A 15815-nucleotide genomic window follows, 5' to 3' on the forward strand; every position below is an offset into this window, starting at 1 on the left:
GAGTTGTGGATGGCTTTGTAAATGGTTGTTAATATTTTGAATGTTATCCTTTGGGCTATTGGAAGCCAGTGCAGGGATTGGCAGAGGGGGGTAGAGGATGGAAGCCAGTGCAGGGATTGGCACAGGGGGGCGGGTGATGTAAGCCAGAGCAGGGCTTTGGCTTCCACTTTTTGTTTTTGGGCTTGAATGCTTCGCTCACACGATTTTGACGGTCACACAACACTATGTGCATGTTCTTCTCTCTCAAGGAATCTTTGGGGGGGGAAAGCAAACAGTTTTCGGCAAAGTGATGAGTCACGGCTTAGCCTGCGCAGCCACATCCAGGCCGCCGTTGGCAGGGAAGCGATTCATCTCAGGGCTGCCCATTAACTCCAGGATTTGCACGCTCCTCTAATCCACAATAATAATATATTCTGTTTACAGTGTCACGGGGTAATCCGTGTCGAGTTGTGTGCAGTGATGGATGGCTGCAAGGGGGTCCATGTGCTGCGGGAATGTTTGGACGTATGGCACACATGTGTTGCGCTGTTGCATGCTGCAGATGTTGGCCCGTGATGGATCACGCATGGTTCGCACGTGAGCTCGGTGAAGATGCAGCAGACCTGAACCGGGACCATCGGATATGAGAACATAACGTGTGTCAAGTGTGTCTGAAAAGTTCAAACAGAAGACGCCATCATGTGACCTCTCTGAGCGGTGGTTTGCTCCGAGATGGCCGACATTGTCCACTTAAAGCTGAACTCCGGGCCGATACTATAAAAGACGCACAGTAATGCAGCTCTGCATTCATTAATACATAATTGAACTAGTTTAAGCCTAGGAGTGTAAGATGTGACTTGGTATCAGTCACTTGCAGTCTTTGTACAGCAGAGATCAGACTGGCAGGGGGAGCAGCACAAGGAGCCAATCAGTTGAGTTGCAGATCTCATATAATGAAATGCTGATTGCAGGAGAGAGCAAAGTGATTAGCTCATCAGCCTGCTGCCCCCGCACTGCAAGGGTTAAGTGCTCATTTTGTCTAGGGAGCTAAATTAACTAAGTTATACTCACCCAGACCACAATCCCAGCTTACTAATAGACCAGTCCCTTCAGCCTTACTCCCCTCCGCTCCAGCAGTCTAAGGTCCTGTGAGTCATTACATCCAACACAGTGTAGTGGATGTTAGGACGCCGCGGAACAAACCATTGTTGGAGGAGGAGAAGACAGGCTGGAGGGAGCTGTGTAAGAGCAAGCCGGGATTGCGGTGAGTATAACATTATGTTTTCTCCCTAGACAAAACGAGCAGGAGGGGAAGGTCTTCATTCATGACACACAGGGCAGGAGGGCAAGGTCTTCATTCATGACACACAGGGCAGGAGGGAAAGGTCTTCATTCATGACACACAGGGCAGGAGGGAAGGTCTTTAATCATGACACACAGGGCAGGAAGGGAAGGTTTTTCATTCATGACACACAGGGCAGGAAGGGAAGGTTTTTCATTCATGACACACAGGGCAGGAAGGGAAGGTTTTTCATTCATGACACACAGAGCAGGAGGGGAAGGTCTTCATGCATGACACACAGGGCAGGAAAGAAAGGTCTTCATTCATGACACACAGGGCACGAAGGGAAGGGTATCTCTCTAATGGGGACGGATCAGTATAGGTTCTCCCACTTCCACACGTCGCTTATCTTTATTGTATACAATGTTATATTTGTGGGTGAGAATGTGTAAATCTCCTGCACACTGGAGTAACCATACTGAGCTCCTAAATGTGTCCTGCATCTGTGAATTGCTGCTTGTGTGACAATCTTTTGCGTTTTGTATGATAAGGAGACAGGAAGCCTCTTTCTCCATCCCCGTCCTCTCTGCCAGAACACGAGGGAAGAATGCCTTTCGCTCTTTTTTTTTTGGAGAGCGACATGAAATTAGCGGTAATGAAAGAGGATGTATATCAGAATGACATCCGTCAAATATCACATATCTGAAAAGGAGTTTTGAACAGCGTCCAGCTTGACGCGGAGATAATGTGCTTCTCCTCAGAGGACCATCTGCTTCCCAAATGCCAGTTGTTGACAAAAATCGAGAACTACAAAACAGCCAAATTTGTGGTTCCACAGGAAGAGGGAAAAGTTACCAAGGGACGCGGAAGGTTCACATCAGAAATTGTTTTACCACTGAACTATAGCGGCAGTAGGCATCTGGTCTCATTTACTGAACTCCTATTTTTTTTCCCCCTACATGATAAACCTGCAACTTTCTCACATCCAGAAAAACCCTTTCTCTCTCCTCTTTAGACTTTTGATCTGTCCTCCTGGGATGTGTCCTCCTAGCCCTGTCAACCGTTAGAATCACCTGAACCCGACTGAAACCAACCGTGCAGCTCATTGTAGTCTTAGGAGATCAGAGAAGATTAAAACTTTTCTTTTATTCCTCAAAATACAGAATCACAATAGGAATTCATAAGAGTTTATATGAGCTGGTTGGACATCCCATTCCAGAATTAAGGCCATTAATATGGAGCTGTCCCTCCTATGCGGATAGAACATCCTCCACTCTTCTGGGAAGACTTTCCACAAGATTTTGAAGGGTGTCTGTGGGAATATGTGCCCATTTGTGAAGTCAGGTACTGATGTTGGATGAGGAGACCTGTCTCAAAGCAATCCAATTCATCCCAAAGGTGTTCAGTAGGGTTGAGATCAAGGCTCTGTGTAGTTCCTCCACTCCAGACTTGTCAAACCATGTCTTTATGGAGCTGGCCTTGTACACAGGGGGACAGTCATGGTGGAACACCAAAAGAGTGGAACCCGGTATACTAGGTTGTCTTGAAGTTTTGTTGGCCAGTGTCCAATCTCCTGAAGGAACTCTGTTTGCGTGATGAAGGAACCATGCGGGTTCCAAAATGTTGCTACACATGGTGATATGACCCTTTACGTGAAATAAAGGAGCAATACTTAAGGATCTTTTGGCGTGCTGGTGACCTCTTTATCTTATTTCGATTGATTGAGCGACGCCGTCCAAGGTTATTGCAGAACTCTCTCATTAACTTTGGGGCTCCTCGGTCAGGAGTGAAGTGGGGTCCCTGTGACAATCTCCTGAAAACAGTCGCATAACCTGAATTCGTACCTGAATTACTTCAACTTGTATGAATAAGAAAAGACTTTCCCCAACTGTTACTGTGAGGCTGGAAGCGCACAATAGTCGGAAATGCCGTTGTATGCTGTAGTATTATCAGTAGCTTTCATTGGGAACACCTGAACCCAATAATTTGGGGGGTGTAAACATACTTTTGGTCATAGAACATATAATTACAAACAATACTCAGCAGTAAGGGTTTATGGAATTTAAGTGACACTAAACCTAGGAGTTAAATCATAAAATAACATTGCAGTACCTTAACTAGTAACAACAATGTATCTTATTTGTGTATCACTCGGCTGTAGATCCTCCAATCATCTTTGAATTGGTACTGACACTGTCCTTCCTTCCTTCTGGAGGGGGGCTACTTTTGTTCCCCATGGTCCCTCTGTGTGTTGTAAAGTAGTCACCGATCCAAGCTCGCTCCCGGGATCGACTACAGTCTCAATACAAATTAGTGAACTTAACATGAGATTGTAGTCCATCCCGGGAGCGAGCTTGGATCAGTGACTACTTTACAACACACACAGGGGTCATGGGGAACAAAAGTAGCCCCCCCTCCAGAAGGAAGAACAGTGTCAGCACCAGTTCTTACACATCACTCAGCTGATGTGATATAGGAGTGTGAACCTGTTCCAAGAACCTAGACTACCACCGGGACAAACGACGGGGACGGGCAATAAGGGGCATTGATAGGTGGCAACCTCCGCAGAGGAAACATCTTCTGCTCATCCAGACCGCGTTCTGATCTCCAATCTAATAAAATTCAAATTAAATTTTCCTCATGCTGCCCTTCAACCGAAGCCGGTGTTATTTCATGCAGTGCTTTCATAAGAGATCTCATTTTTCGCCACTGTGAGACTTGGGACCTGAACGCAGGAGACGTCACGTCAGCACTTAATTCACCTGTCAGGTTCAATTTATTATTGTGAATGTTTTCTCAGACCGCTGGAGATAGGAGATTCATTACATATGTAGAGTGCAAAACATTGAAAAGGATCTATAGGCTTTTATATATACAAATGAATGAGATCTGTAAATTAAATGTGTGGGGGGGGGGAGGGGTTAAAGTGGAACTTCAGCAAGCACAGTACACCCCGTGACCTGTAGAGAAATCTGGAACCCCCAAAACTCAGGCCACACGATTACTGTACAATCTAAATGAAGGAGGAGGTAAGAAAGGTAAGCTCGCTTTCCCAAGGGAGGGTGTCCAAAGCTAAGCTTCAGGAAAACACACACAGCCACAGGACAACCCTTGTACCATTGCAATGTACTTCATTTATCGCTATGCTCATGGCTTGGCTCTCTTCAAAATCCTCCGAAATTATTAGAAGACGTACACACAAGTTCTTTGTTACATAACGTAATTTTCTTTTGAAAGACAGAAAGCTTTCAGTGTTGTTTCAACCGCCAGTTTAAGTGCCATTCCATCATTTCCTCCGCCTGTTAGTGCGACTGTCAGAATTGTTTACTCTATGAGGGGAATTTATCAAAACTGGAACAGAGCTCGACAAAATCTGGAGCAGCTGTGCATGGCAGCCAATCAGCATCTCTCTTTCATTCTCAAATCTCAACTGAACAAACTAAACAGAGAAGCCGATTGGTTTCCCTGGGCAACTGCTCCAGATTTTTGTCTGTTCCAGTTTTGATAAATTCCCCTCTATGAATCTTTAGGACATTGAGGATCCTACCTGACCCTGGAGTCCGGAGACAGCGGGAAGGTGGGGGAACTGGATCGAACTACAGATGTATTGCCTGTCCTCTGCAAGGATTCCTCCAAGCTCTCTCCATGCTCACTGGCCGTCCTGCGTTCTTCATCCTCTGTATCTTTTGTATCCAGCTCATCTAGAAAAAAAATTGTACAAGTCAATTACTCATTTGGTGAAGTTTTAGGCTCCATTCACACTGATATTTTAGGTGCGATTAGGGATAACTGCATCAGGAACTTGCAGCAGGAATCCATAATCTGCTGTGTAGAAGCGGCAGCGGTCACCCATTCAAAGTAATGATCGGGTGACAGCGGCTGCATTTGAACGCCGGCACACCGCATGTAATCGTATGTGATATGATTACATGCAGTTAGGAATCGATCACTATTCCTGGATGCACAATCGATCCGTCCAGTTATTGTGATTGATTCCTAACCGCATGTATCATTTACGATTACATGCGGTGTGCCGGCATTCAGATGCACTCCACGTACACAGCTAAAACTCACATATAAAATACATATACATGAGTTGTTTGGCCGGCCAAAGGATTTGCATTTCTCTCCTTCCAGTCCTGAGATTTAGGCCAGGTTCACATCTGGGCGACTCCTTACCATGCGGCAATCATGCACAAAACTGTGCGGTCACAGAGTCGCCCACCACAGCTGATACTGCTGGCGGTGCCTTTATTTTCTAATGGCACCCCAGTCGCGCTGGACAGATCGCAAGGTTTCCCGCTGCGATTCTGCCCATGCAACGGAATACGACTGCGGCTAAAAAAAAATAGATAGATGTCACCAACAATATCGAAGTCCAAAAAGGTAATTTATTGGAACGTCATGTCACCTACACAAGTGTTGGTGGCATGACGTTCCATCCAATAAATTACCTTTTTGGACTTCGCTAATTGTTGGTGTCCATCGATCTATTTGTGTACCGAGTGGCGGCGCCATCCGCCGATATTGCGAGCACCCCCCTTAATTCCAATTTTGGTTTTTTTTCCGGTAAGGAGTGCTATAAGGTATCTTGTTCTTTTGCGGCTAAAAAAAAGCAGCGCGTCATGTGTCGCAAAAAAAGGGTACTTGTATCTTTTTTTCAGCGATTGCAACACGGATGAAAACCCATTGAAATCAATGGGGCAGCCCGGCAATCGCTGCGTGCACCCGAACACCAACAGTGTTAGAAAATCACCTTCGCTCCATACAGCATTTAAACCAAAAAAATATCTGTTGGTGTACGAAGTGACGACACAGGTGGCGCAGTGCCAAAGTCCAAACGAAGGTCTTGTCCCTCCCCCTGTCTGCTTGAAATGACGACACGGATGGCGCCGTGCCACAGTTCAAACGAAGATAGAAGTCATCAGCACCCACAATGTCAAGGATAGAAGTCACCAGAACTTGTGACAATGTCGCCCTGAGGAAGGGACCCTGCGCGGCCCCGAAACATTGGCTTTATGACGCATGGACGCATCGATAAAAGTGCTTATGCTTCTTGCACGTTACAAGTGAGTGCTGGTGACTTCTATCACCCGAATGCCGCGATCCCGGGATTGCTCAGATCTGAACCTAGCTTTAAACAGCTCTGCCACAGCAAAGCAATTCTTTTTTTAGGGCAGGAGGCCCAGTTTTTCTCTGTTGCAGTTAAGTAACACTTACAAGTCTTGCTCCTCCCCCTGTCTGTGTCTTAACAATTAAGGAACATTAAGCAGTTTCTCTGACTTGCTGCAGCAAGCTGGAAGAGGGTTGCTATAAGTTACGTCGCTTTGATCACATCAGCCTGATGGATGTAATTTTCCCGGGGGAGTCGCTAACAGAAACCATGCTATTTTCCTCCAGTTTCTATCATCTTCACCGTTCCTCCTCGACTGCTGCGGTTCCCAGCCGCGCATTCACCTCACGTCTCCATTAAAGCAGCAGCAGGGTAATTAGCTTGAGAAATTAACCGCTGCCATCAGTCTAGATCTAAAGAGCCGCATGGAAATGTTTTTAATTGGCGCGCTGATGATTTGTTTTAATAGCCTCCGTCTTTGGCGGTATGTCAGGGCTCCGACCTCAGCCCAGGCTTACCAGCTCTCACCTTTCTATCCAATACCAATTATTTATCTTCATCCGAGCAGGAGAGCTTTCCGAGTGCTGCAAAACAGCAGATGAAGGTAGGCATTAAAGTGGAGTGGTGATGGAGACACGTAGGCTGACATCGCCAACTTCTTTTAGGAGGTTGACCTGTTGTCGCACCGAATTGCACTGCTGCATACTTGGTGCTTGATTAAGAGGTGAGCGCCGTCATCCTCACTTCTATGATCAGCCGTCACCAGAGATGTTTCCAGCACACGTTCTCTCCCTGCTCTGCGGGCTGAACGTGAATAATATAACCATTTCGTGCAAAACAATTCTCAACAACTCAATCCAGCAAACCTGAGCAGAGAACCCGACTATGAATGATTCTTCTCGTTCTTTGCATTCTTTATTTACCATCAGACACAAATGCAAACCAGTACAGCATATAAAAGGCATCCATCACATCAATGTACACCATGACTTCCACAGCACACACCAGTATGAGAAAGCGTCATGGAGTTTCCATAGTCCTAAAGTTACGTGTTGGGAGCCTCTGGTGCCTGGTTGCATTGACTCGGTTTGTGGTGGTCGGGGAAAGCGCCCTAATGGGACTGCAGAGACAAAATAAAGTGTGCATTGATCTCGTCTAATGCTTTCCAAATCAGTAAAGGAAGGAAGGGGGTAAAACTAGCACAATAGCAGCGCGTCATGTGTCGCACAAAAAGGGTACTTGTACCTTTTTTTCAGCGATTGCAACACGTATGAAAACCCATTGAAATCAATTGGGCTGCCCGGCAATCGCTGTGTGCACCCGAACACCAACAGTGTTAGAAAATCACCTTCGCTCCAGTATAGGGTAGCTCCAAGACAGTGGCCAATACTCCAGTGTGGGGTAGCTCCAAGAAAGGGGCCAATACTCCAGTATGGGTAGCTCCAAGACAGGGGCCAATACTCTTCAGGGACCAATACTCCAGTATGGGGTAGCTCCAAGACAGGGGTCCATACTCTTCAGGGGCAATACTCTAGTATGGGGTAGCTTCAAGACAGGGGCCAATACTCCAGTATGGGGTAGCTCCAAGACAGGGGTCCATACTCTTCAGGGGCAATACTCTAGTATGGGGTAGCTTCAAGACAGGGGCCAATACTCCAGTATGGGGTAGCTCCAAGACAGGGGCCAATAATCCAGTATGGGGTAGCTCCAAGACAGGGGCCAATACTCCAGTGTGGGGTAGCTCAGACAGGGGTCAAAACTCTTCAGGGGCAATACTCCAGTGTGGGGTAGCTCCAAGACAGGGGTCAATACTCTCCAGGGGCAATATTCTAGTATGGGGTAGTTCCAAGACAGGAGTCGACACTCAGGGCAATACTAGAGTATTGGGTAGCTCCAAGATAGGGGTCAAAGAAAAAAAAAAAAAGGGGATGGGGTGGGGTGTGATCAGAATAGTGGGGGGCAAATAGAAAGGGAAAAAACATAGGGAAGGTGCAGGGAGGGGGGTAAGGCCAGAGTGTGAGCAAATCCAGACTGAACACGGGGCCCCAAACATTCTCAATAGGGAACCAGGCTGTCGTAACAATAGTAAATCAGGCTCAGAGTCTGTTCCATATTAGCAGGAACAAGCCAAGCTGCAATGACCGACCTAATGTGGCTTAGTATGAATTGGCATATTTATCTAATTATTATAAGAATTCATAAAGTGCTGACAATTCAACCATCGCTTTACATACTACAGATGCCTATGTCCTCAAGGAGCATACAATCTTAGGTCCTTATTTCACATACATAAATACATTCACACCGGCTGGGGCCGACAGGAGACAACCTAGCAGCATATGTTTGAAGTGTGGGAGGAGACTCACGCAAGTACAGGGAGAACATGCAAAAGGTCATCCATGGGTACCACCTGTTCTGGAATTGTTTTTCCTTATGACAAGAGTGTAGCTGTTAGAACTGCTATTTGGTGAATTCATGAATGTTGGCGAACCCAAGAGACGTTGGAGAGGGGTTTTAGGACATTTCCTCATAGCAGGGATACACACTCATATCGGGGTAAGAGTGGACTGTCAATGATGTTTCAGATAACAGGTGCAGTTTACCATTTCAGAGGAACCTGATTATGCCATAGTGTCTTCAACTGGGTCCACCATAGTAGGAGGGCTTTATTTAAAGGAGAACTATGGAGTCAGGGCTTTTCCCCATAGTTCTCCTTAGGGTAACGGGAGGACACAAACTAGACCAATACCAACATGACAGCAATTTGAAGGCCATTATGGAGGACTGGTGTCCCACAAGGGTTGCTCTTTGGATTTGTGGTGGATAAAACTTGCTACTCATGTTCTCATTTGTAAAATGTAATGACTTGTCTTTTTCTGCTTTGTATGTGTTTAGGGACCGACAGCAGAGGGAGATCATCATTTTGGCTGGAAATCCTCTTTACAAATAAAGTTTCATGAATTTGAATTTTATATGATCCACTGAATTCAGAGTAAATCAGGCTTTCGACAGTGCTGAATGGGTATGCATCTTCTGGATTCTGCACGAAGAAACCTCATTCATCAGGCTGGTCTGCGGTGCCGAGTCCGATAACCTAACCCAACCCAATCCTAAAACTTTCTGCTGGCGTTTGTATTTAGATCAGAAGTTACAATGACAGTTCACCAACAACTACAAAATGACAAGCCGTCTACACCAGTGGTTCTCAACCTATGTAACCTCAGGACCCACATTTGTCCCTGGTCATTAAGTCGCGACCCAAGTTGCACTGCAATGGAACGCACGGCATTGCGGTACCGCGCATTCTGGTCTGGGCGATTGCGTGGTACTGTGCGTTAATGGCACAGGACTGTTCGATTAACGCACTGTACTCGTGTGAATGGGCCCTCAAAAACGCAGACGGACGCACACAATCTCACACACAACCACAGACACAATCTCACAATTTCTTTTTTTTACCTCCTAAGCTCACAAGAACTGGAGAGGATCCTCAGCCTGGGGTCCAGTGTGCTGTGCTGGAGCTCCATCCATATGTACATTGCTTGTACAACTACCTTGCGAACCCTGTAGAGGTGCCGGGAGCCAGAATGTGACATCACTCCGGTCCAGGCACCTCCACAGGACACATAAGGGAGCTGTAAGCGATGCATGTATGGATGGAGCTCCCTCGCGGCCATAGCCCCATCCCACCTCAAGTTGACACTCGGCACCGGGCAGTATATTTTAAATGGCTGCTTGGCACGAGAACTGACACTGCTACGCTAGGGGGAGGCTGAGGAGCCTCTCACCTGGAAAAGTGGAAGGCGCGCGGTGACCCACTGAACACAGGGTCGCGACCCTATTTTGGGTCACAACCCACCAGTTGAGAATCAAGGGTCTACACCACAAATGCCTCTGAAACACTGCCAAGAACACGTACACAATTCTTCTGCAAGGTTCGCCTCTTATCTGGCAATTTGCATTGTGTAGTTGTTCTGGAACATCCCAGTGACACTTCTTGTTGTGTTACAAAAGAATTTCTCTCCTCTATATAGATAAATTTCTGCTCATCACAGCTCTCGGTAAGACAGCGGGCCATTGTCGGAGAAGGTATGAAGGACTGATTGGATTCTGTGATAAGCAGACTTGTTACTTTGCATCCGAAGCACACTTTCCCCTTTGTGCCTTCTCCTGGATGAGGACTGAAATGTATACAGCTTTTCACATCAATTTGCTTCCTCTCCCGGGCTCATTGCTGAAGTGTAAATGGAATTTGTTTTTCTGTTTAATGGGGTAAACATGAGATATTACATATCAGCAGGTAGCAAGCTAAGAACAAGATCACCTTCTCTCTATCTTTCTCCAGAATGTTTTACAGTAAAACAGATCAGAGGAGATCAGATTACCCAGAATGCAGAATTGTTCAGAGAAAGGGGGGTGGGGGGGGGCACCCATCAGGTTAGGTTCACACCTAGGCGACACCTCATTATGTGGCAATCGTGCACGATTCCACATGGATTGCTGCATGTTCAGGAGTCGCCAAGGTGTGACCAGATCACGCTGTGGGTGCCATTATTTTCCAATGGCACCTAAGTCGCGCCCCGGGCGGATCGTGCGACTTCCTGCCGCGACTCCGCCCATGCTTCCGAACACGATCGCAGCTAAAACAGCCCCTAGATAGTCACGCAGCTGGGCGGATCCAGACATAATTGAGGACGCTAGTTTGTGTCCTCCCGTTACCCTAAGGAGAACTATGGGGAAAAGCCCTAACCCCATAGTTCTCCTTTAAATACTAACCAAAACATTTTTTTTTTTTGCCAATTAAAGCCCAGCTGAATTCGCACACATTTTTGTTTTTTTAACCTCTTTATAATCCTGTATCCACTACATGTGACTGGGGTTTTTGCCTAGCATTCATTTCAGTGAAAATGCTGCTTCCTGTTGTCCCTCCCACTCCTCTATGTTGGCAGAGCTCAGTAACAGCCACACCCCACAAAAGAGTCCTCACACAGACTTGTGCTACAGAGAAGGGGAGGGGCATTCCTGCTGATTACGGAGTGCACTGGGTCTAATTCTGGTGCCTGTCGTACCGTGCAGTGATAGTCAGACAACCAAAACAACTGCGGTAACAGGAGTGTGGCTAGGGCTATGAAGATGGAGGTTGTTTGTACAATGTCGATCTCTGCCAATCCCTCGACTGGCTTCCATCCCCCACCCCCCTCGGCCAATCCCTCCACTGGCTTCCTTCCTCCCCCCCCCTTGGCCAATCCCTCCACTGGCTTCCATCCCCAACCCCCCTCTGCCAATTCCTCCACTGGCGTCCATTCTCCGCCCCCCTCTGCCAATTCCCCCCCCCCGGCCAATCCCTCCACTGGCTTCCATCCCCAGCCCCCCTCTGCCAATCCCTCCACTGGCTTCCATCCTCCGCCCCCATCTGCCAATCCATCCACTGGATTCCAATTGCCCAAAGGATAAAATTCAACATAATGACAACCACTTACAAAGCCATCCACAACTCTCTCCCAGGCTATATCTGCAACCTCGTCTCAGAGTATCACCCTAACCGTCCCTTCCACTCCTCCCAAGACCTCCTGCTCTCTAGCTCCCTCATCAACTCTTCCCATGCTCGCCTCCAGGTCTTCTCTAGAGTCTCTCCTGTGCTCTGGAACTCTTTACCCCAACCTGTCCGTCTATCTCCCACTCTGACTACCTTTAGGCGATCCCTTAAGACTCATCTTTTCAGGGAAGCCGATCCCGCCTCAACCTAACCGCTCAACCATCACATTCTCAAACAATTCATCCCCACACAGTTACCTCCTCATGTATCCCTTGCACCTCCCTTTTAGATTGTCAGCTCTCAGGGGCAGGGCCCTCCTTACTATCTTGTCTTGATTTGAATTATAAAGCGCTTCACAAACTGTTGACGCTATATAAATCCTGTACTATAATAATGATAATAATAACAATGTCAGATTGCACATCTATTTATTGGAGCTTGTACAGTACAGTTAAACTTGAACTCCCCACCAGTTGTCTACATTGCTCTGAACTAGTTAGTTTGCAACTAGCAGCTCTCTCTCTCTCTCTCTCTCTGGAACTAGAGCAGGGGTAGGCAAACTCTGGCCATCCAGCTGCTGAAGAACTATATATCCCATTGCAAGACTAACAGCCACAGACACGACTCCCACAAGCAGCAGTGGGATTTGTAGTCTCACCACAGCTGAAGGGCTTCAGTTTGCCTACCCCGGAACTAGAGGAACCCAGTCGGCCAAATACTGTGGATCCTAATTCTACTATAGCAGCAAAACCATAGGGCACCAAGTTGATATAACAATGTTGCAGAATGATTTATTTGTACTGACAAAACTATGACAAACTCCTTCCCCCCGCCGCTCTAACAAAGGTGCCAAGACTACGCATTGTAAAACATTCATCTTCTGTTATTCCCATTCACATTTTAATCTGTGAATATGCATTAGGAAGACAATTGTCGGTCTGCAGCTGACCCACGGGGGAGCCGCCTTCACTCAGAGCCGAGATTTACAATAAAAAGTGAATGAATCATTTTGTAAAGCGTTCTCCTACAACAGGCAATTCAGGACACCGCGTGGGGAGACGGAATCCATTATAGAGCGGCATAAACCCTTCCACTAATAAATATTACCCAGGCCACCGCCATAATGGCTACAAAAACAAAAGAGTCGCAGAGGGCGAAGGACGGAGATTGGTATTAAAAGTGAGAGCCGCTTATCCAAAGAGAACAGCACCCATTGTGTTCAGTCATTTAGTATTCAATACAAACGAGAGGGACTGCACAGGCATAAGGCACACAGGGTAAAATATATTGAAGCATCAGAATAAATGACCGAGTCCCTCATGCTCCCCTCAGACACTTTTGATCTTAATATTCAAGCGACATGGACGTCATGGCTCCTGGGGAGCTCCACCTACCCAGAGTACAAGCAGAGCCTGCTTTAATGGCTAGCAACAATTTAAAACATTTTTTTTAATGACCAAAAGGTCACATTTAGGGCCTGTTCACTGTAGAGCATTGCACTAAACGCGTGTGACCTGGGCTTTTCATTCTCAATGGCACCCCATTGCACCTCCAAGCAGGTGTGCGCTGCAGTGCCACGCAAGGCACAGTACCTTTATAATGTGAGATGCATTGCTGTCTAGAGATAAAAAGTATTACATGTATTTCTATTTACCACTACACGGCAACTCGCACTTAGTCTTTAGGTCCCCTTAAGCTGATGTCATGGCTCCATCCTTCCCTGTGCAGACATTAACATTTACAGAGCTGCCACAGCCTTGGTTGCTCGTTGACATCCTGCGGTGGATGTCTCCTTCTCCTGGCCGCGCCCGCACAGTAAATCCCCATCGACTTCTCTGCGGCTCATCTACCTCAGTCTCCGAGCTGGGAAATGAGCCCAATAGAAGTCACTGTGCAGACGCGGCCAGGAGACATCCACTGCAGAATATCAACAAGCAAGCAAGCAAGAACTGGGTAAGCATTCAAACCTGCATGGGGAAGGAGTGGTGACGTCAGCTTAAAGGGGCCTAAAAGGATGAGAGATTTGTTTTAAAGTGCACTTATCCTTTAAAGGTACCATGCATTGTGCAGCACTGCAACCCCTGCCTGCCCGGAGGAGTGTTGGGTAGCCATTAAGAATCAACGGCAATGCAACTCACCTAATGTGGGGTACCGTGTGATGTATGCAGGGCCATCCCTCTAATGAGGCTGTTGCCTCAGGCAGCATGGCATTGCGTCATGTCTTCTGGTCAGAATGTCTAAAGATGCTAAGAGCTGGGTGGATCTCAACAGTAATGTCGGGATCCGTCCCAGCTGCGGCGGTCTCAGTAAACAGCGAGCTGTAGCTCGCTATATACTGAGCTTTGGATCACGGGAGGACGCTAGTAAATGTCCTCCCGTGACCCTTAGTGCCTGTTCACACAACGTCCGTTTTGTGTGCTGACCTGATCCGTATGCTCCTGCACTCAAAATGCATCCCAATGTATCCCTATGTGTTTTATGGGCTACAGTCCTCACGTGCGCAGTCCGTTAGTCAGGTTACGACAGAAAAATACTGCATGTCACATTTTGTACGGTCAGGAAACGCAAACGCGTCAAAAACGCACTGCACTGCAGCTAACATACTAACAGCCCCACTCCAGCAAAAATCAGTAGCACCGCGTCTGCAGATCCGGACCTGATCAGGACCGGAAACTCATGTGAACAGGCCCTGAAGAGAACTATGGGGAAATACACTTACCCCATAGTTCTCTTTTAAAGCACAGCTGGAGGGCTGGAGTTGCCCAACCCAAACCCCAAAGGGGTTAATGCACATGAGCAAAAGCTGATCGCTGTAAGCACCCCTGCCAGTGTAATATGGTCTCTCCCAACCCCGGTAACTGTCACTTTTACTGGACAGCTTGGTCTCCATGTAACCGTAGAGAAATATATGAATAAAGGAAATAAAAAGAATTCATTACAGGTGATAACCTCATCCAGTTATCAGAATACAATTCTTTCCCTATTGGACCTTTACATGAGGAATAAATGCAGTGTTTTCTATATGTGCACTGACAGGAGCTGCCCAGCTCATCACGGTTGCATGCAAGCTGGAAAAATGTCTCCTCAATCCTACGCGGCGTCTTTACTATGATGCCAGTTCTTGGTGCACAGCTGGTCATCATAAATATAAGCATTGCCATGTCTCCGAAGCGGGAAGAGGAAATCGCTAGACGAGTTTTAGTGCACTGAATCCAATTAGCGGGGCTGCAAATTAAATTATAGTTTTACCCACAAATAAAACACTCGGGTTAATGAAAAAGCACGCTCTGTGTTTACATAGGAGAGCTGCCAAAATCGCTAACTACAGAGAAGTATCCCTTTTACCTTCTTCCTGTTACAATGGCGGATGCAGCCTGGTAGTCCTGTCCATTACACGGACAGCACCGATTAAGTAGGAGGAGAGTGACTGCATGCGTGCCATGGTTTTTGGAGATTTTTTTTTTTCTTCCTGAATCAGATGATCACATGAACAAAATTGTCAAGAGTGCACATGTGTACGTGTGTGTGTACACGTGTGTGTGTGTACGTGTGTGTGTACGTGTGTGCGCGTGTAAATTTCACCAAATTGATCAAACTCAAAATAAAAATCGCAAGACATTGAACTGTCTTCTAGGTAATAAAGAGGCAAACTTCTGGATTCACTGGCAGCACGTAGGATGAGTCCCTGCCTAGTTTTCGACAACCGATTTGCTTATAGAGTGACCCGGCATTGTCAACTTGTGAGTAAGGATGGGCTCGGGCGTGTTCGCAGCTCCACGTGCCGAGCCCGTCAGGAAGCTGACAGCGCCAATCACAGGCACGGAAACATGTCCCTGGTCCGCAGCTGCAGAGATCGGGAAAAGTCTCGGCACGTGGAGCTGCGAACACACCCGAGCCCATCCTTA

The 15815-nt window shown here is 47.0% G+C and overlaps 1 protein-coding gene across 1 annotated transcript in view; it reads right to left on the minus strand.

Annotated features, from left to right (window-relative positions):
- Positions 1–659: 659 nt before the first annotated feature.
- RAD18 (RAD18, E3 ubiquitin protein ligase) overlaps positions 660–15815 on the minus strand; it is a 146288-nt gene continuing 131132 nt past the window's right edge. The window contains exons 11-12 of the mRNA XM_018555216.1: positions 4809–4962; positions 660–780 (exon numbers count right to left, since the gene is read on the minus strand). Of these exons, the coding sequence (XP_018410718.1) occupies positions 660–780; positions 4809–4962 (275 nt within the window). The remainder of the gene's footprint in view (positions 781–4808; positions 4963–15815) is intronic.

The sequence above is a fragment of the Nanorana parkeri genome, unplaced genomic scaffold (assembly GCF_000935625.1).
Source record: "Nanorana parkeri isolate BGI_ZX_2015 unplaced genomic scaffold, ASM93562v1 scaffold188, whole genome shotgun sequence".
NCBI lineage: Eukaryota > Metazoa > Chordata > Amphibia > Anura > Dicroglossidae > Nanorana > Nanorana parkeri.